Raw genomic sequence first — 20,760 nt, 5'->3', positions numbered from 1 at the left:
ATTTTATTTTATTTTATTTTATTTTATTTTATTTTATTTTATTTTATTTTATTTTTTAAGAATGTTTATTTTTGAGAGAGAGAGATACAGAGTGTGAGTGGGGAAGGGGCAGAAAGAGAGGGAGACACAGAATCCGAAGCAGGCTCCGGGCCCTGAGCTGTCAGCACGGAGCCCATTGTGGGGCTCGAACTCACAAACCAGGTCGGGCAAGTCCAAGTTGGGCACTTAACCGACTGAGCCACCCAGGTGCCCCAGGACCTGACTGATTTTAGAGGACCCCTGAGATGGGCCTGTCCCACAGCTGAAGCTGTTGCTCCTTGCCTTTTTTCTTCTGTCTCTTAGTGACAGCATCCATTACCAGATGATGTATTCCTACGGTTCTGGGGTGGTGTGGGCCCTCGGAGTTGTTCCCTTCAGCCACGTGAACATTGTCAAGTTTAACGTGGAAGATGGAGAGATTGTTCAGCAGGTATGGTCAAGGCACCGGCTTGAAGAGCCTTGTGGATTGTGGAGGGGAATAGATGGAGCCCTTCTTTGCATCCAGGACCAGAGAACTTGGCCGGGAAGATGCAGAAGCCATTTGTGGTCCCTGATTCTGGTCACTTGGGACTCTTTTCTTCTCATCCAGTGTTTGTTTAAAGGCCTCACATTTGTACACGGTGCTCTACTGGGGTGGCTGAAAATTACATAGGTTGCTTTCGTTGCCTGTGAGTTTCTTAGAAGATGATACCGTGAGATAGCGAGGAAACCACATTTGATAAAGATAGTGGAGAAATGCTTACCTGAAGTATCAGGTCTTAAAGACGACTGGGTATGTTTTTCCAGTGACCAGAAACAAAATCCTGATTTTCTCCAACTTTGGAGCTCTTGAGAGGTTGGGAGGGATGGGAAGAAGTCCTTTAGAGCCAGCCATGAAGAACCTTTGAGCTTAGCGCCCCGTGAGATTGGTGGTGACATTGCTGATGAGCCGAGAGGGAAATGTAAAAATTCTCACGAACCTCTCTCACTAGGCTATCTTTCCTGTAGGTCAGGGTTTCAACCCCCTGGCTTCAGAGTCTCACCGGAGCCTGTGGTGTGGTGGATGAGGCTGTGCTGGTGTGTCCTGATCCGAGCTCACGGTCCCTCCAGACCTTGGCCCTGGAGACAGAGTGGGAGTTGGGACAGATCCCACTGCAGGTGAGAGGTAGTGCTGCGGCCCTCTGGCCCAAGGCCTTGGCTTTGCCGCTTAGGAAAGTCTTTCTCCTGGTGATGCTGCTTCCTTCCTGAGCCTTGGCAGTTGCTGGGAAAAGGTCAGGCTTCTGGCTGACCTGGCGTGAGGGGAAATGGGCCACTCTTCTCTTTGGGGAACCTGAATGGGAGCTTCCGGAGCCACATGCCATGGCCTAGTTACTTTCACTGGCAAAGTGGGGCAGGGGAAGCAGGCCTGGGATGGATCAGAGGATCAGTGACTTGCCTGCGTTTAGCCCTAATCCTCTTTCTTCTTGCCCTTCAGTCTCTTGACTTGGAATTTGCAAGTGGGTTCCAGCCCCGGGTCCTGCCCACGCAGCCCAACCCGGTGGATCCTTCTCGGGCCCAGTTCTTCCTGCAGTTGTCCCCGAGTCACTATGCTCTGCTGCACTATCGTCACGGGGTCCTGAGTCTGCTCAAGAACTTCCCACAGGTAACCGCAGGCAGCATAGGATTCAGGCGAATCTAGCCAAGTCACGAAGCTAGAAAACCCTGCCTCTGAATCTGTAGATGTTCCCTCCGGGTCCAGACATCTCTGTGTGTGCTTTGAGAGGGGTTAGCCTTAGAGCAGAAATGGAACACTCTTTTTCTGAGAGTCACAAAGAATGTTTAGAGTAAAACTAGGGCCTTCCTCTGAGTCTGCAGCAGGGTGGGGATGTTAATTTGAGCTTCCGTGTAGGTACTAATAACAGCATGAGACTTATGACTGGCCTGTGCCTGTGTTGGAGGTACGGGGAAAGGCTTATGTGCAGCTATGGACGCACCTGGAGCCTTCGTCTGTTCTCATGTGCCCTGGCTGCTGTGCTCCAAAGTCAGGAGCACTTTTAGCCTCAAGGCCTAGGGGACCTCCCTGTAGAGGTGCTCCTCTGTAAGGCCACTGGCTGGTACGGGCCCCATTTAGGAAGTGGCACTTTGCTTTATTCCCAGGCTGCCCTAGTGAGCTTTGCCACCACTGGGGAGAAGACGGTGGCTGCGGTCGTGACCTGTCGGAGTGAAGTGGTGAGTATTGAGAGTAGCATCTCCTCATATCTACCAGGAACCCTGAGAGCCAAAAGTTGGGGCGGTTGGAATGCAGGGGGCAGGAAGCCGTTGAGAAATAAGTTCTCGCTGGTTCTACAGAACTTTCTGCATACCCCCTTGTCCCCGGGAATGAACCCTAATATTACAACCTCACTTTTCCCCTGGGGCTGCTAAGGGCTGCACGGGCTCTCTGGGCAGGAGTCAGGAGTGAGGTTTGTCTTCTCCAGGGGCTGAGACGACACAGAAGTGAGAGCTTCATTTTGGTGACTGGGGAATGACCCTTTGGCTAAATTTTCTCCTTCTGTCCTTCTCTTTTCCCCCGCAGAAACCTAGCAGTTCTGAAGATGGGTCACTGGGGAGTTTTTCGGAGAAGTCTAGTCCTCAGGTACAGTGTGGCATTGAGTACCAGCATTGGTCATCTGGCATCGTGCCAGACCTAGAGACAGGGGCGGCCCTCCAGGGAAGCTGGGAGCAGCTGAGGCTTGGAGCGGGTCTCCCGGAGCCCTCAGCCTCACGTGGGGTTTGCCACGTTCTGTAAATGAAATCCGGTTTCTCTGGATCCTCTTTAGTTGGGAATTTGGAAAGAGAGACCCTAGAATCTGTTCTTAAGCACTTTTTCCTCTGGCGCTCAATTTCCCCGTCTCTTCTGGGGTCCTGGCTGGTATTGCCAAGTGGTAGTCTGTGCATCTGCATCGGGGCAGAGTGTGGGACCCTGGGTGGCACGCTTGTTGCTGCGTCCCCCGTCCCCCAAGCTCTTCTGGAGAGCTCTGTGGTCCTACCTCTGGGAAGTCTGCTGCGCCGCACTGACTTCCTTCTGAAACAAGTACGTTACTCAGGCACCTTACTTCCGTCTCAGGATTAAGCTTTCTTTTTTCCTTTTGTTTTCCTTTGCGTGTATTTCCTCTTTTGGCCTGGTCCCCCTCTAGGGTGGTTCACCCCAATTCTTGGACGTCCTCTGTGGGGCTTTGCTTTGGGGGATCTCTCGAGTTACCCCGTGCTGTCCGTACCCGCAGGACTCACTGGCGTGCTTCAACCAGACCTACACCATTAATCTCTACTTAGTGGAAACGGGTCGGCGGCTGCTGGACACCACCATCACCTTCAGCCTGGAACAGAATGGCACTCGGCCAGAGCGGGTGAGTCGGGGCCTTGGTCTTGAGGCTCTGTCCTGCGAGCCTCTCACCGTGAGCCTCGCTTCCTCAGGGCCAGCTCGCAGCCTGGGGCGCTGGATTAGGGCTCTCCGGACACGGGTTCTAGTTCTTCCTGAGCAGCTGACCTGTCGCAAGTCCCTGTGAGTCACAGCAGAGGCGGGTATCATTTATGCCAAGCGGTGAGCGTGCCAGGCGCTGTGCTGAGCTTTTCATAAACGCACTAATCGACTGGACCCCGCCTGTCACCAGCCTTGTGAAGTGGCTATACTACCCTCATTTTACCAGTGAAACTGGGCCTGGTGAGATTCAGGATGCCACCCAGAGTCACGGAGCTGGTAAGGGGTCACCAGTGCCACAGCCTGCGCTTCCGGCTGTCGCCCCGCATTGCCACTCTGCGCGTTCAGGGTGTTCTTCAGCCTGTCTGGGGCCGTGGCTTCTTCGTTTCCAAAATGGAACGTCTGATCTGAGCCTTCTGCTCGCCCTGCGGGGGATCGGAGCATGAGGAATGACGTGGCGCCCGGGAAGCACGCAGGTTCCTCCTTGGGGAGGTCCGAGCTGCAGCCTAGCACCCCTGCGCCGGCTCCGACGAGTTCACGTTATCTCGCGGGGGGTCTGAGCAGTAGCCGTGTTGTTTACACAGCGAATAACACCATGAGCCGGGCCCCTAGCCACTCCCTATGCCTCGGCCTTTGGGGTCTGGTGCTCAGAGGCGTGTGGATGCTCGCCGACTGTGTGCTTCTCACTCTGCCCACAGCTCTACATCCAGGTGTTCTTGAAGAAGGATGACTCCGTGGGCTACCGGGCCCTGGTGCAGACGGAGGACCACCTGGTGCTGTTTCTGCAGCAGCTGGGTGAGCAGACCTCCTTCGGCCCTCTTCTTTTTTCTTCAGGCCTGCCCAGATTTCTAGCCAGGCTCTATTTTGGGGTCTGTGGACCGGCTGCTGGCAAAGATTCCAATGGAGTGTAGCCTGAATGTTTTTTAGAGCCATATGTCACCTGCTTTTGAGTAATCCCTTAGCATTCTGGGGGGGGTATGGAACTCCCCTTACTTGAGCTGCTGAATCCCCCCCTCCCCTGCTGCTTCTCTGTCTCCCACAGGAGCTGCTGGAATCCCTGAGCCACGGAGAAGAGTGCGTTCAGGCGATGGGGGAGGCGGGCTTGGCTTTTGTAACCGGGGTTTCTGTAGCAGGGAAGGTGGTGCTGTGGGGCCGGGAGGAGTCGCTGGCGGAGGTGGTGTGCCTGGAGACGGTGGATCTGCCCCTGACTGGCGCGCAGGCTGAGCTGGAAGGCGAATTTGGCAAGAAGGCGGGTAGGCACGGAGGCCGGGACAGCAGGGCTGCTGGAGGGGCCGCCCCGGGAACGGGTTTGGTAGTTAGACCACAAGAGACGCTGGCTCGTGGCCTCCCCGGCTTCCTGGGCACAGCCGTTTTGCCAGTCTGTGTGGGCCTAGCTCTGTGACCAGTTTCCGGAGCATCTGTGGCCATGGGATTTAGGCAACCGTTCTTTCTGAAGGAGTCTCTTGTGCATCCCTCTGTGGCGAGACCCTGAGGGAAAGGAATCTTGACTCAGTAGAATGATAGCTGCCGTTGCCTCGGTACCTCGGTTCGCCAGGCACTGTGTCGGGCATCCCTAAACCCCAGCCACATCTTTCTGGAGAGGTGGGACTGGGCGGGTGCGGTTGTCGTGGTGACTGGCGGTGCCCTCTGACGCCGGCCAGTCCCAAGCCGCAGGCTGGACTTGGTTCACTCCCCTCTGGTCAGTCCTGCCTCCCGCCTCTCCCTCCCTCCCCTTCACCTCGCTCCGCAGCTGGTGTTTCCTCGGCCTCCTCTGGGCCGGGCACCCCGGTAGGCATTGTGGATTTTCTTGAGCTGAGGATTAATTTGACTTTACTATTCATTTCTGCTGCCCGGATCCAGCAATTCAAGGTAAAATCTGCTTCCTGCTGCCCTGTTGCTCATTGCCTGCTCGCGTGGCTAGCTTTTGGCTAGTTCTTTGTTTGTCCTGGCCGGCATCGATGAGGTGCCTACCGTGTGTGCATGGACCGCTGGGGCTGTGACTTGTCCCGTTGGCTCTCCTCTTCCTTGAGCTGAGGTTGCTGCAAAGTAGGATATGCAAAGGCACTACTTTTCAGTGAACACTCGCCGTGGACCCCGCATGGTGTGAAGTCCTGTGTGTATATCCTGTGGTCTGATCTTCCCAATAGCCCAGCAGACGACAGGTGGTTTTACAGATGAGGAACCAGAGGTCAGAGGTTATGTACAGGGGTCACCCAGCTAGTAAGTGGTAGAGCTGGGATTTTAATTCAGGCGACACCAGAGACCGTGCTCTTTATTCACACTGGCTGGCTCCGATGGCCACGTTGACCCTCCGGAGGAGACTCGAGGGTGGCATCCTCAGTCACGGGGTGGGGTGGAGTGAGTGATAGCTCTGGGGGTCAGTCATCACTTGGTCTGTCGGGAATAGGTTAAATAGCTGATGGGGTGGGAATGAAGCAGTGGGTAATGGGAGTACGTGTCCACAGTGCACCTTCCTCTACGTCCTGCACCCCGATACTCACCCCTCTTGTGGCTTTGTCGCGGCACCCAGAAGCTTCCCTCTGGCCATTCTGGATGCGGGCCGTGGCGGAGACATGCCAGCATGGCTACAGCCTGCGTGGCTGACCCCTGACCTCCTAGTTAGTCTCCTCTCCCAAGATTCCAGGAGGTGGAGTACTGTGAGCCAGGAAAGTTCCTGCCTGGCTGTACCTGAGCGTGAGATGGGCAGCTTCAGACAAAGGACTGCCCGTTGGACTTGCAGCCTGGCGTGTGGATGACTTGAACGCCCCACAGGAGCGGGAGAGACCCCTCGCTAGGAGAAGCCCCTTGCTGGCAACACCTAGTCCGATGAGGAGGGAGCCTCAGTTGCGTTACCTTTTCCTTGACACCAGACGGCTTGCTGGGAATGTTCCTGAAACGCCTCTCGTCGCAGCTCATCCTGCTGCAGGCATGGACCTCCCACCTCTGGAAGATGTTCTACGACGCTCGGAAGCCCCGAAGCCAGATTAAGAATGAGGTCAACATTGACACCCTAGCCAGAGACGAATTTAACCTCCAGAAGATGATGGTGATGGTGACGGCCTCAGGCAAGGTGAGGGCGTTTGAAGCCCCGGGTACCCAAACCTTCTGAGGCTCCGCGAGTGGGAAGCAAAAAACCTCTGGTAGGGGATAGCACCAGTTCCAGTCTCCAAGGATAGGATCGGTTCTTCGGCTTGTCTCTCTAGCAGCGAGCCAGTTATTTGTTTATCTTGCAGCTTTTTGGCATTGAGAGCAGCTCTGGCACCATCCTGTGGAAACAGTATCTCCCCAACGTCAAGCCAGACTCCTCCTTTAAACTGATGGTCCAGAGAACTACCGCCCATTTCCCCCACCCCCCGCAGTGCACCCTTCTGGTAAAGGACAAGGTGAGGCTGTCCTCCTCGGATTTGAGCCAAAGTAGGTGTAGCTTTTTGGTGTTTTGCAAGCCGAATTTCTCCGGGGCCTTTGGCATGCTGGGATAGCTAGGGATGGGTGTTCAGGGGTTAGGCAGCTGTTTGCCTGAGTGGTGGGAGCATCCTGGACCGATGGGGGGGCGGTTGGCTCTGGAGGAGCTGTGACGTCACCAGACCTGGAACGAGCCAGCTCTCCTCGTTCCCAGAGACACAGGCCACCAGTTTCTTTTTAGACGAGGGAGAGCAGGACACAAGCTGTTTATCTCTGCCTCCCAGAATTAGCTGGATTTTTGTGGATTCACTCTGTGTCCTTGGAAAGGCGGTTTGGTAGACACTGCCAAATCGGTTGGTGCCGACCGTTTTGTTTGTTCCTCAGCATGTCCGGTGCTTGGTTAGCTTTGCAGCCACAGGCAGTTTACCTGTTTCCCTTCTGACACGCTAGCCTCAAGGACCGTTCCCACTGAGGCAGGACGTGATTTTGCACAAAGAGGGAATCCACCCAGAGGGCACTGGGGAGGCTGTCACAGCTGAGCCGAGGTCCCAGCTCTCCAGATGTACCCTTAGCGTTTGCCTTCTTTTCCGGTTGGCGGAGTCTGACTGTTTGCTTGACCATTTCAGGAGACGGGAATGAGCTCGCTGTATGTCTTCAATCCCATTTTCGGGAAGTGGAGTCAGGTGGCCCCCCCGGTGCTGAAGCGCCCCATCTTGCAGTCTTTGCTTCTCCCCATCATGGATCAAGACTACGCCAAGGTGCTGCTGTTGATCGATGATGAGTACAAGGTGGGAGACTTCCGAGTGGCCGGAGGGCATCCAGGAGGGTCAGATGTGGGGGGAGGTGTGTGGTCGGAGCTGGTCAAAGCAGCCAGCACGTGTGTGGGCTTGAGGGGCGTCTCTGAGCCACCCGATGGCTCTTCCTGCACCTGAGAAAACTTGGGCTCTTAGCAAAAGTAGACTTACGCCCCACGTCGGGTCAGTGGACTTCAACTCTTTTAAGATTTGCTATTTTATTCTTAAGGCTGTTTTTGATGGTGAACAGTAATGAGTCTTGAGAAACTGTATGGAGAGTCCTTTTCCTTTAATACCTTCCTTGGGCTATCTGGGGTTTTCAAGGTCACGGCGTTCCCAGCCACTCGGAATGTCTTGCGACAGCTCCATGAGCTCGCCCCTTCCATCTTCTTCTATTTGGTGGATGCAGAACAGGGACGGCTATGTGGATATCGACTTCGAAAGGTAGGGAAGGCGCCTCGTGGCAGGACCTTTTGGGGAGGAGTAAGGGTGTCCCTTGGATGTTCCACTAAGAAGTGGATTATAGCATGCATTCTGTTGTAGACGTATCAGCATAATCCCGATGTCTGATTCGTGGTCATTTTCATACTGAGCGACTGCTATGTGGCAGACGAGGGTCTAGGTGCTGTGGAAAGAGGGGTGTCCGATACATGAAGTCTGCCCTCGTGGAGGTTTTTTTTTAATTTTTAAGTTTATTTTGAGAGAGAGAGAGAGAAAGTGGGGGAGGGGCAGAGAGAATCCCAGGCAGGCTCTGGGACGTGAACTCCTGTACCACAAGATCATGACCTGGGCCAAAGTCGGACGCTTAACCGACTGAGCCACCCAAGTGCTCCTCCCCTGGGGAGTTTTTATTCCATGTTCTTTTTCTATAGCAGAGAGAAGGGATGTTGTCCATCCTTGAGCGGGTGGGAGGTGGGAACCCGGGTTGAGTAATGAGTCGTACTTTCTGTACGAGGATGATGTTATTGACCCGCTCCTGATGGAATGTGTGCTTTGAGTTTTATTTTTAGATATGAGATTGATTTGTTCTAATGCTGACATACTTGAGCCCAGCACTAGCAAACAGTGTAGACACTGGCTCTGGGGTCCAGCTCTGAGGTTCACAAGGGGCTGACTTTGGCCTCGTTAGTAGGGCTGTGGACAGAAGGGATTTGTGGACTCACCAGAGGCCCTCCATCCTTTCCTGCAGGGTCTTTTGAGAGGCAATACAGTGTAGAGCTTAAGGGCCTGGATCCGGCTGTCTGAGTGAAGCCCAAGCTGTATCACTTGTTAACTTTGTAACCTCGGGCTTATGACTTCTCCAACCCTCTGTTTTCTCATCTGTGAAATAAGATGATTGTAGGATCTACCCCCATAAGGTTGTAAATCACATGAAGGTGTAAATCACATGAAGTAATGTCCGGCACATGATAAATGCCATCTAGGTTTTAGCTGCTGTTGTCCTAAAAATGTTAAAGAAAAAAAAAAAGTGTCCTTTCCTGACGTTTTGTAGTAGCCGACCTTTACAGAAACAGCACGGGAACGGTCTCCCCGGAAAACATCTTCTTTAGTCTTGTGGGTGAAAAAAAATTGTCCCTTCAAGTTGATAAAAAGGGGACCTTGAAAGAGATGGTTCTTTGTGGTAGAGGGGAGCAAACTCATGGGTGTCATGATCAGTGGAGTCCTGAGGACATATGGGAGGAAACAGTAGCCAAAGGAGGACAAAGGACACTAAGCTTATGTGGGAAATAAGCCAACTGCAGTCTTGGGTCGTTGACCTCCAGGTGAGCATACTGGGGACCTTACTCCCTGGGGAGGTTTTCGTGCATTCAAATGGCTTCACAGGAGCCGGTGGCGATGCAGCCTGATTTGCTCTTAATACACATTTTATTTCAAAAAAAACCACCTTAAGTTACGCATGTTGTAAATATTGATCCAGAAGCACACAGAACATGAGCAGACCTCTGCAGATGGAGTGCGTGTCAGTAGTTGGCCGTGCATCCTCCCTTGTCCTTTCTGTGCATTTGTAAATACTGGAGTCACGGTGGTGTGGACCATAGAATGTGTGGGGTTCATATTCAGGTTTTCTTACTTAAGTGGAATTTGTGAAATTTGTTCCTTTTACTTAGTATGTTTTCTACCTCATTATTTTGTTAAATCCATTGTTTGTCAATGTACGGTATTGAGAAAATGCAGAACCATGAGGTTACGGCTCGCTCGTTCACAAGAGGAACGCGGTTGTGTACATGGCCCTCAGATTGGGAAGCAGCGCATGGCACCGGGACCCTGGGGGGCTCTTGTGTCCCTTTCTTTTTTTTTAAATGTTTATTTATTTCTGAGAGAGAGAGACAGAGAGAGAGACAGAGAGAGACAGAGCATGACCTGGGGAGGGGCAGAGAGAGAGAGGGAGACACAGAATCTGAAGCAGGCTCCAGGCTCTGAGCTATCAGCACAGAGTCTGATATGGGGCTCGAACTCACGAACTGCAAGATCATGACCTGAACCAAAGTCGGACGCTTAACCAACTGAGCCACCCAGGTGCCCTTCTTGTGTCCCTTTCTGGTCTCTCTCCCTGCCCCCCCGCCCCCCTCCAAGGCTCCACATATATGCAGTATGGATGTATACTAATGTATTTAGCTGCCTGGGTGGTTCAGTCAGTTAAGCATCCGACTCTTGATTTTGGGTCAGGTCATGATCTCACGGTTTGTGGGTTCAAGCCCCATGTCTGGGTCTGTGCCGACAGCACGGAGCTTGCTTGGAATTCTCTCTCCCTCTCTCTCTCTCTCTCTCTCTCTCTCTCCCCCCCTCTCCCATTCATTCTCTCTTTCTCAAGTAAATAGTTAAAAAAAAAAATGTATTTAACTATAAAGCTATATGTATTGGTTTTCTTTGACTATAAAGAACATTTCCTTGTATGGAACCAGAAAAGACCCCGAATAGCCAAAGCAATCTTGAAAAAGAAAACCAAAGCAGGAGGCATCACAATCCCGGACTTCAAGCTATACTACAAAGCTGTAATCATCAAGACAGTACGGTACTGGCACAAGAACAGACACTCAGTTCAATGGAACAGAATAGAGAACCCAGAAATGGACCCACAAATGTATAGCCAACTAGTCTTTGACAAAGCAGGAAAAAGGAGCCAATGGAATAAAGACAGTCTCTTCAGCAAGTGGTGCTGGGAAAACTGGACAGCAACATGCAGAAGAATGAACCCGGACCACGTTCTTACACCATACACAAAAATAAACTCAAAATGGATGAAAGACCTCAATGTAAGACAGGAAGCCATCAAAATCCTTGAGGAGAAAGCAGGCAAAAACCTCTTTGATCTTGGCCGCAGCAACTTCTTACTCAACACGTCTCCAGAGGCAAGGGAAGCAAAAGCAAAAGTGACCTACTGGGACCTCATCAAAATAAAAAGCTTCTGCACCGCGAAGGAAACAATCAGCAAAGCTAAAAGGCAACTACAGAATGGGAGAATATATTTGCAAATGACATATCAGATAAAGGGTTAGTATCCAAAATCTATAAAGAACTTAGCAAACTTAACACCCAAAAATAATCCAGTGAAGAAATGGGCAAAAGACATGAATAGACACTTCTCCAAAGAAAACATCCAGATGGCCAATCGACACATGAAAAAATGCTCAACATCACTCATCATCAGGGAAATACAAATCAAAACCACAATGAGATACCACCTCACACCTGTCAGAATGGCTAACATTAACAACTCAGGCAACAACAGATGTTGGCAAGGACGCGGAGAAAGAGGATCTCTTTTGCATTGTTGGTGGGAATGCAAGCTGGTGCAGCCACTCTGGAAAACAGTATGGAGGTTCCTCAAAAAACTAAAAATAGAACTACCCTACGACCCAGCAATTGCACTACTAGGCATTTGTCCACGGGATACAGGTGTGCTGTTTCGAAGGGACACACGCACCCCCATGTTTATAGCAGCACTATCAACAATAGCCAAAGTATGGAAAGAGCCCAAATGTCCACTGATGGATGAATGGATAAAGAAGATGTGGTATCTGTATACAATGGAGTATTACTCGGCAATCAAAAAGAATGAAATCTTGCCATTTGCAACTACGTGGATGGAACTGGAGGGCATTATGCTAAGTGAAATTAGTCAGAGACAAAAATCATATGACTTCACTTACATGAGGACTTTAAGAGACAAAACAGATGAACATAAGGGAAGGGAAACAAAAATAATATAAAAATAGGGAGCGGGACAAAACAGAAGAGACTCAAATATGGAGAACAAACTGAGGGTTACTGGAGGGGTTGTGGGAGGGGGGATGGGCTAAAGGGGTAAGGGTCACTAAGGAATCTACTCTTGAAATCATTGTTGGACTATACACTAACTAATTTGGATGTAAATTAAAAAAAAACAAAAACAAAAAAACTGTGTACACACACACACCAAAAACCAAAAAAACCCAAAAAACATTTCCTGTAATGTTTCAGGGTCCCTGCCAGCTTAGTAATTTACTGCTGGCCTCAGATACAGGAATCTTTTTTTTTTTAATGTTACTTAATTTTGAGAGAGAGCATGCACGCATGAGCAAGCAGGGGAGGGGCAGAGAGGAAGACATGGAATCCGAAGTGGGCTCCAGGCTCTGATCTGTCAGCACAGAGCCCAAAGTGGGGCTCCAACTATGAAGAGTACGATGTGGCCTGAGCCAAAGTCAGACGCTTAACCAACTGAGCCACTTAGGCACCCCTAGGAATCTTCACCTTCAGTAATAAAGTGGTAAACTTTCTTTGGATATTTCTTACTCAGACAAACAGTGGGATACCATGGAATATTCCTGTCCTTTCTTACTAGCTTTAGTATCTTTCTGAACCAAACCGAGAGTTCCAAAACTCCTGCACAAACTAGATCCTTATTACTGTTTTCTTAGGAGCTCTGATCTCCATTTCTTCCAGCACAGAGGCCCCAAATAAAGGAGTATGGGACATATCTGGCTACAGCTCTTGTGGGTCTAAGTGTGCTCTCCAGTTTATAAGTGCTGGTTCTCTTGCCCTGGCCCTAGGATCTTACCACTGAGCTAAGCTGGGAGCTGACTATTCCCCCAGAAGTACAGCGTATCGTCAAGGTGAAGGGGAAGCGCAGCAGCGAGCACGTTCATTCCCAGGGCCGCGTGATGGGGGACCGCAGTGTGCTCTATAAGGTACGGTTCAGCAGTCTGGTGTCAAGTAGAGGGGCAATGGCTTGGATTCTGGCTCTAGGATTTGGCAGATACTTGACCTTGAGTGAGTCATTTCATTCCTTTGAGCCTTAATTTATTGTCTGTAAAACGAGTATAACATACCCTGTTCCTAGGGTTGTTGTGTGATCACACGAATGCTCACGTGTAGCATAGTGCCTGGCGCGTGGCCGCTACCCACTAGAGGTTAGCTGTTGTTACTAGTGGTGGCGCTGATAGAACTTTCTGGGGTTGAGCCTTAGCTGATCCATTAGAAATACCACGTCTGTGGTCCGACGCTAGTTCGTGGGGAAGGGAGGGAGACGGAGAGGTGGCCAGTGGGCTGCAGCACCTCCGGGAGAGAATGCAGTCCTTGTAGTAGTGGTCATTGGTTACACCCTCTGCAGAGCGGGGGCTGAGCTGGAGGAGGAGATGGGATAGAACAGGGTAGCGCGACCCAGGAGCCTTGACGAGCAGGCTGCTTTCCCCAGGCGTGAGGCCGTGCCGCAGAGTGCAGGCCTGCTGGGCTGTCCACGTACAGACTTAGCTCTGCCGCAGGCTAACTTCTGTCCTGGGTAATTTGGGTAGGCTCCCCGAAGGTCTGTTTTCAAGAATATACCGGAGATAAGAGCACCTACGTCACAGGATTGTCTTGAAGATTGACGATAACACAGACCGTGGTTAGTGTACTGCTGTGTAATTAATGCTATTGGAGCCATTGATCTGAAATCTTTATTGATGGGTGCCTTCCACGTGGCTGCAGTCAGTTTGACTTATGCAGAACGACCAAAATAACACAAATTCTAAAGTATGCTTGACTTGTACTAGAGAAAAATACATTCACTATGTGATTTACCTTTATGAGGTGAAATTTACTAGAGTGCTTATGTTTTTCTGTGTTGAAAAAAGTAGAGTGGATTGAAAAAAATAGACTAGATTCATATTCATCACACACATTGTTTAGTTTAGTCTTTTTTCAATTAGCCTTTTGTTTTGGCCTAATTTTAGATTTACAGGGAAGCTGCAAAGACCATGCATCGAATTTGCCTATTCACCCCTTACCTGGTTTCTCCTGGGAGACTGTGGTACATCTGTCTGAACTCAGAAACCAGCATTGGTGCAAGACTGTTAACTGAACTCCAGACTTTCTTCAGGCTTCACCAGGTTTTTCGCTGAGGTCCCTCTCTGCCGCAGGCCCCAGCCCCGGACCCCATGCTCTACATAGTGGTCCTGTTTCTCTAGTCTCCTCCGCTCTGTTCCGTTTTTCAGTCTCTCTTTGTTTCTCACGATCTTGGTAGATTTGAAGAGTACTGAGCAGGTGTTTTGTAGGCAGTTTTTGTTTGATGTTTTTCTCACGGTTAGACTGTGGTTGGGGTTTAGAAGGAATACCACAGAGGGGAAGCTGTACTCTTTTCTTTTTTCTTTTTTCTTTTTTCTTTTCTTTTCTTTTCTTTTCTTTTCTTTTCTTTTCTTTTCTTTTCTTTTCTTTCTTTTCTTTCTCTCTCTTTTCTTTCTTTCTTTCTTTCTTTCTTCCTTTCTTTCTTTCTTTCTTTCTTTCATTTTTTTTTTTTTGAGTGCTATCAGGATGCCAGGTACTTTTTTAGATTCTGGGATACGTTAGTGAACAGAATAGACAAAATTGAGGCTGTTATATATTCTGGAGAGGCCAATAACGAAAATAAATAGATAAGTTTACAGCAAATTAGAGGTTGATTACAGAAAAATGTGAAACTGAGAAGAAGGAATGGGGAGCTGGGATTGGAAGGGTGTGCAATTTAAAATAGGAATGTTAGGAGGGCCTCACTGAGATGGTGACACCTAAGTGAAACTTGGACGGAAGGAGGAAGTGACAGTGTGTGATAGCAGGGGAAGAACCTTCTAGACAGGAAGGCCAGAGTGGGCCTGGAGTGTTCCAGAAATGGCAAGGATGGTGTGATTGGAATGGGGTAAGTGAGGAAAGTCCAGGCTGCTGAGGTCAGAGGGCGGCAGGTGGCGGGGCATACCACAGCTGCCACTCTGGCCTTTAGGTCATGTGAGATGGAATGCCAGTGGGGAGTTGGGAACACAAATGTGACGTAAATGACCAAGATGAAGGGCTCACTCAGCCTGCTGTGTTGAGACCAGAGGGCCGAGGGAGAGAGCAGGCAGATCGCATAGGCTGTTGTAGTAAGCCCGGCGATGTGGTGGTGGCTTGACCAGGGTCGGTGGGGGGTGAGGAGGGACCAGATTCCAGGTGTGTCTTTAGGTAGAGCCAGTGGGATATGCTGATGGATGGGATGCTTGGGTCTGTGCTGGAGAGAGAGAAGGGGGAGTCCAGGATGGCTTGGAGGTCTCCGGTCTTAGACCCTGACGCAGGGGGAGGCCCACGGGGAGCAGGCTTTAGGCAGAGGCAGGACAGGAGTTCCCTTTGGGGCGTGTCAGGTGTGAGATGGGACAGTTAGGAAGAGATACTGAGATGGCAGCCTGTCAAAGCCTGGAATTCGGGGAGAGTCTGGCATAGATACGCAGCCTTGGCCATTGCCAGCTCCTGTGGGTGACGTGACCATGAGAGCGAGTATAGACGAGGTCCAGGAGCCCGGAGAGATGAGGACTCCGCAGAATAGACTGAGAAGGAGGGGTCCATGGGGTGGAGGAGAAGCAGGGGGGCACGTGTCACGGACACTAGGTGGAGAAGGTGTTTCCAGAAGGGATGACCGCCCTGTGTCACATTGTACCAGCAGGTCAGGGAAGACCAGAGCAGACTCGGCCATCGGCTTAGTGGTAGGGAGGGCAGTGGTGGAGAGAAACAGTGTCGCTGCAGTGATGACTTAGGTCCGTGAGTGGGCAGACCTGTATCTTGAGTTAACCATCTGCTGTGTCTGTGACGCGAGCAGGTTGCGTAACTAACTACCTTGAGCCTTTCCTCGCCTACCAAATGTGGAGAGCCACAGCTCCACTGCAGGGTGGTTTACGGGATTCAGTGAGGCGATGTAGGCCAAGCACCCGGTGTGGCACGCGGCACCCAGGGACTCTGATCCAGTGCAGGGAAGACGAACTCCAATAGGAAGCTCTTCTGACCAGGAGGTCTGGTTTCTCCTCCAGGCTGGCAGGCTCCAGGTCTGCCGCAGTGCCCAGGGCTCACATCAGAGTGGAGCTCGTGATTTGCCATTGTGGTTCTGAAGGACCTCTTTTCTCCTTCTCCCCAGAGCCTGAACCCCAACCTGCTGGCCGTGGTGACAGAGAGCACAGACATACATCACGAGCGCACCTTCATCGGCATCTTCCTCGTTGATGGTGTCACCGGGCGCATCATCCACTCCTCTGTGCAGAGGAAAGCCAAGGGCCCCGTCCACATTGTGCACTCCGAGAACTGGGTGGTGGTAAGGAGGGGCAGATCTACAGGTGTCATTACCAGGGATGTGACACAGTCAAGAGCGCATGGCTGGTCTCCCCGTGTCTCGAATCCTTTCATTGCCTCTTGTTGCAACCAGTGGCCGCTTTGTGTTTTTGTAGGATCCAAACCCCTGGATGGCAGTTGAGACAGACTCAGAAATTAGACCACCTAGGGCTGATGCCAGCCCTGCCTTTTCCTGACTGTATAACCTTGAACTAGTTATTTGAGCCAGTGTGTTGCATTATTTGCGAAGTAGAGAGAGCAGAGTGTCCTGTGGCCTAGGTTGGGACGACGCCTGCCATGTAATAAGCGCTCAAACGCTGACTTGCTGTTCTGCTTTCTGAGTATCTTGAAAATCCCTTTGTCTTATGGTGCACTTTGGATAAAACTAGATAAAACTACCCTGAAAGTTAGTAAACTTGGCAGCAAGGAAGAAAAGTGGGGTGCTGGGTGGTTTCTTTCCTCCCTGGACGTGTAGCTCGTCGGGAAGCGGGCTTCCTGTGGAAGTTCCCCTTTCCCGCTGAGCCAGCAGCCGCGTCCCCCCAAGCTGCCCTCTCTTCTCTCTGCAGTACCAGTACTGGAATACCAAGGCCCGGCGTAACGAGTTTACCGCGCTGGAGCTCTACGAGGGCACCGAGCAGTACAACGCCACCGCCTTCAGCTCCCTGGACCGTCCCCAGCTGCCCCAGGTCCTCCAGCAGTCCTACATCTTCCCCTCCTCCATCAGTGCCATGGAAGCCACCATCACCGAGCGGGGCATCACCAGCCGGCACCTGCTCAGTGAGTGACCAGGGGAGGGTGTCCGGGGTGGCGGGGTTTCCGTAGGGCGTCACACTGAAGGAGACGGAGACGCGACACTGGCACACCCTGTTTGACCACCGTAGGGGAGGTTAGTGAGGAGGGCTTTGTTTCAGCCGAGAAAGTTCCTTAGTCCGGCTTTGCCACCTGTAAGAGACGGCACGACTCATTTCTGATGAGCCACGTCACTTCTCTGTCAGGCATTTTCACCTCACCCAGCAAATTGAGCCCTGATGTCATGTCTGTGCTGATACTGCGGAAACCGGCAGGGGTTAGGGTCTCCTTCTGTGTCTGGGTGCGGGACTTAGTGACAGCTTAGCAGGCTGCTTGGTCTGCTGGATTTTACTAGAGACGTCAGGGACTCTCAGCTCCGACAGGCACTTGGATCACTAGTTTATTCTCAAATCTGTGGGTTTCCCAGATTTGGTCCCTCCATCCTGTAACTAGCAGGCTCTCCTGTGGCCTGCAGCGACACACACACACCTGGTGTTCTGGTGTTTGGCCAGCGGCGGGGACGCCCGCTTTGTTGGGGCGGCTGTCACTGGAGGGAAAGGAGAGGGCTGAGAGATCAAGTGGCCTTCTGCGCTCTTCTCTCTCATCATACCCATTTCTTGATTCTAGAACTTGATTTCCTGAGGTCTCAGGATGATGTGTGAAGAAACCAGTATCTTCAAAAGTGGGAACCTTCATTCAGACCCATGTGTATTCTTGAATTACTGTTTTTGGCCACTTAAGGGCACTTCAATGACCCAATTTTTGGTTTGAAACTACCTTAAATTTCTGTGATAATGACATTTTTGTGACTAGCCCCGATTTGGGATTGGATCACTGTGTGAACATTTACTTCTGTTGACTTGTTTCTGTGTAGTTGGGCTACCTTCCGGAGCAATTCTTTCCCTTCCTAAGGCCTTGCTGGATCCCCGCCGTCCTGAGATCCCAACAGAACAAAGCAGGTGAGACCTTGCAGGTGGTGCTGAAGGCTCTGACCCTGAGAAGGTGACCTATTGAACAAACCTGGTCCTTGGCCTGCTGTCTGCCGTTCTGCTGTGCTTGGGGCTGGGGTCATAGCAGTGAACAAATCCAACAAGACTCTCTGCCCTCATGGAGCTTAACATTCTGGTGGAGGAGGTTAAATGAGATAAGCAAGAGAAATAATGTTGTGTTAGGTACTTGTAAATGCTACGGAGAGAAAATCAAAAAGGGACTGGGGCTATGAAGGGTTGGGGAGGGGTACCTGGGGGTGAAATTTGAGAGGGTGGCCTGGGAAAGCCGCTCTGGAAAGGTGACTGTGGAGTGAAGCCTTGGAGGAGGCCAGAAGCCAGCCTGTGGATGTAAGGGAAGACTTCCAGGCAGGGGACAGCCAGTGCCTGTGCCCTGAGATCATGGCTGGTGAGCCAGAGGCAGGGAAGAGGCCACAGTGGCCGCAGCAGCTAGCAGGGATGGGGGGACACTAGGAAATGAGCTCAGGGAGGCAATGGGGGCTGGGTTATGTGGGGAAGTCAAAAGCTTGTCGTTGTTAGTAGTAATTTTTTGTGTTGACAGCCATCATCTCTGCATATTTCTCCACCTCTGTCCCGAATCCTCTTCACTTAGGGGTGTGGGGAAGAGGGAGCAGGAAAAGGGGAACAGGGGGGAAGGGGTGTGGGGTTTGGAGAAAGGGGCGGCTGAAGCTGGGGAGACACGTGGGAGGATCCTAGGGTTTTCCAAGGAGCACGGACCGAGTCACCGTGGAGCAAAGAGCAGGAATTGGCCTAGTGTGGCTCTGTGGGCGAGTTTTAGAGTGGCTCTGACTTTCCTCCTCTAGGGTGAAGTTGCATCCTGTTGTTTTCTTAGATTTAGAACGAGGTAGGAATCCAGATCTTACTCTCCACACAGGTTTCTTTCTTGTAGCCCTTGCTGACATTCAGCTGCTAAATTTTTAACTACATGATGCAAGTAGATGTTGAAGGAAGATTTGAGGCTAGATATGTGGCCTGGAAACCTCCTGGGACTCAAAAAGGGCAGCCGAGAGATCCCCTTGCAGGAGTTTTGAATGCCAGTCCTGGCTGATGTTTTGCAGAGAGGAGAACCTAATCCCGTACTCTCCAGACGTGCAGATACACGCAGAGCGATTCATTAACTACAACCAGACAGTTTCTCGAATGCGAGGGATTTACACGGCTCCCTCAGGCCTGGAGTCCACTTGTTTGGTGAGTAGAGCCCACAGCTGCTGTGTGTGATCGCTGCTTTTTGGTTCACCCCAGGAGACAGCTGAGGATTCCATATCTTTTCTTACCAGAGTTTGAGGTCACGGTGGACCACTGGCCACCTTTCTTACGTATTTCTCGCTCCTTTTGCCTTCTAGGTTGTGGCCTACGGCTTGGACATTTACCAAACTCGAGTCTACCCATCCAAGCAGTTTGACGTCCTGAAGGACGACTATGACTATGTGCTAATCAGCAGTGTCCTCTTTGGCCTGGTGTTTGCCACCATGATCACTAAGAGACTGGCACAAGTGAAACTCCTGAATCGGGCCTGGCGGTAAAGACCCAAGACCCACTGCCGGAGAACAGAGAGCCGAGGGCTGAGAGGGTCAGACAGGAAGCTGCAGTGTGACAGGCCGGGGGAGGATGTGCGTTGGGTGCTCGTGTCAGCGGAGTCGTGGGGAAGAAGAGGGACTCTTGCGGAGACTCCTTCCGGGACACGTCTGCTGCGGTGTTGGTGGCGCACGGAGGCTGAACTCACACGTTGTCTCAGCCGAGAATCTCAAAGCATCTCGACGGACTTGCCCTCAACGTCTGAAGGCTATTGCCCTGTTTCCTTTTTTTGCCCACTTGTGAATGTTGTTTCCAAGACCCCCAACAGATTTTTCCCTTTTGTGAGGCCTGCCTAACTTGATTGTGGTTTGCCTCTTGTGTTTCCCAGACCTGTCCAGAGATCTTTCTGTTTCCCGGCCTCATGCTTCAAAGTCCGGAGGGCACTCTTACTGAGAACTCCACCTCGCAGGTGCTTTTGCTGTTTTACGTCGAGAAAGAAGATCCAGGCTTAGTTGAGGCTTAAAGACTGATCCAGCTTCTCATGGACTTTCTCCAAAGAGTTGAGGAATCTATATATGGTGTCAAAACTCACTTTAACTGAGCCCCTTGTTTGGAGGCTGTCATTCATCAGGGTGGGCCACCCTGTCCTTGATGCAGTTCATCAAAGTCGAGTGCGAACCAGTGTCCTGGTTTGTTGGGTCAGTGCTTTTCACCTAAGTTGTGTCCAAGCTGAGGCCTTTTTTAATACTACTGAATTGTCTCAACCTGCAAGAGATTTCAAGGAGGAGAGAATCTACCATTTCGTGGTACCTGCTAACCTCTCGTTTCACCCCCAGGCTGTAGTCCTCTTCTGACCTAGAGGAAGTTGTCCTGTTCAAGAACCTCATTATTTATTTTTACTTTTAGATATAAATTAATGAGTGCCTCACCGTGTTTCTCCTAAAGTGAGTAGATTTTAAATGTTACTGTTGTAACCTTTGCAGCTTTAAAAGAGGGGAGAGTGGGGGTAGGGGAAGGAAATGGGCATTTTGTGGATGAAGCATTGCTGATTGGCTGGGCTGTTGTCTCTGCTACGAATGGAGGAAGTCCTAAAAGTTTCCTTTGTTCATGGATCTGGGAACGATGGAGTTTTTCTTTACTGTGGAAATGACATGTGCAGAGGAGACCATCTGTAGCCTTGCGGGGAGAGCAGTATGCTTGGGTGTCTGAATAAAGTGAATGGTGAATGGCACGAATGTCA

At 51.1% G+C, this 20,760-nt stretch overlaps 1 protein-coding gene across 4 annotated transcripts in view; it reads left to right on the top strand.

Annotated features, from left to right (window-relative positions):
- Positions 1-20,751, top strand: part of EMC1 (ER membrane protein complex subunit 1) — a 27,933-nt gene extending 7,182 nt beyond the window's left edge. The window contains exons 6-24 of one of the 4 annotated variants that reach the window (XM_040462959.1): positions 343-469; positions 1,027-1,176; positions 1,493-1,660; positions 2,155-2,226; positions 2,573-2,632; positions 3,261-3,383; positions 4,153-4,249; positions 4,585-4,707; positions 5,315-5,323; positions 6,325-6,524; positions 6,688-6,837; positions 7,483-7,644; positions 7,975-8,094; positions 12,681-12,818; positions 16,019-16,192; positions 16,776-16,986; positions 17,873-17,957; positions 19,064-19,193; positions 19,349-20,751. In XM_040462959.1, coding sequence (XP_040318893.1) covers positions 343-469; positions 1,027-1,176; positions 1,493-1,660; positions 2,155-2,226; positions 2,573-2,632; positions 3,261-3,383; positions 4,153-4,249; positions 4,585-4,707; positions 5,315-5,323; positions 6,325-6,524; positions 6,688-6,837; positions 7,483-7,644; positions 7,975-8,094; positions 12,681-12,818; positions 16,019-16,192; positions 16,776-16,986; positions 17,873-17,957; positions 19,064-19,193; positions 19,349-19,528 — 2,479 coding nt within the window. In that variant the 3' untranslated portion in view covers positions 19,529-20,751. The remainder of the gene's footprint in view (positions 1-342; positions 470-1,026; positions 1,177-1,492; positions 1,661-2,154; positions 2,227-2,572; positions 2,633-3,260; positions 3,384-4,152; positions 4,250-4,584; positions 4,708-5,314; positions 5,324-6,324; positions 6,525-6,687; positions 6,838-7,482; positions 7,645-7,974; positions 8,095-12,680; positions 12,819-16,018; positions 16,193-16,775; positions 16,987-17,872; positions 17,958-19,063; positions 19,194-19,348) is intronic. The other 3 variants (XM_040462966.1, XM_040462982.1, XM_040462975.1) reach the window with 3 other exon arrangements.
- The last annotated feature ends 9 nt before the right edge of the window (positions 20,752-20,760 follow it).

This window comes from Herpailurus yagouaroundi, unplaced genomic scaffold (assembly GCF_014898765.1).
Source record: "Herpailurus yagouaroundi ecotype Mexico unplaced genomic scaffold, PumYag 77, whole genome shotgun sequence".
In the NCBI taxonomy this organism is placed as follows: Eukaryota; Metazoa; Chordata; class Mammalia; order Carnivora; family Felidae; genus Herpailurus; species Herpailurus yagouaroundi.
The sequence above is the reverse complement of the archived record's forward strand: the minus strand, read 5'-3'. Positions and strand labels throughout refer to the sequence as shown.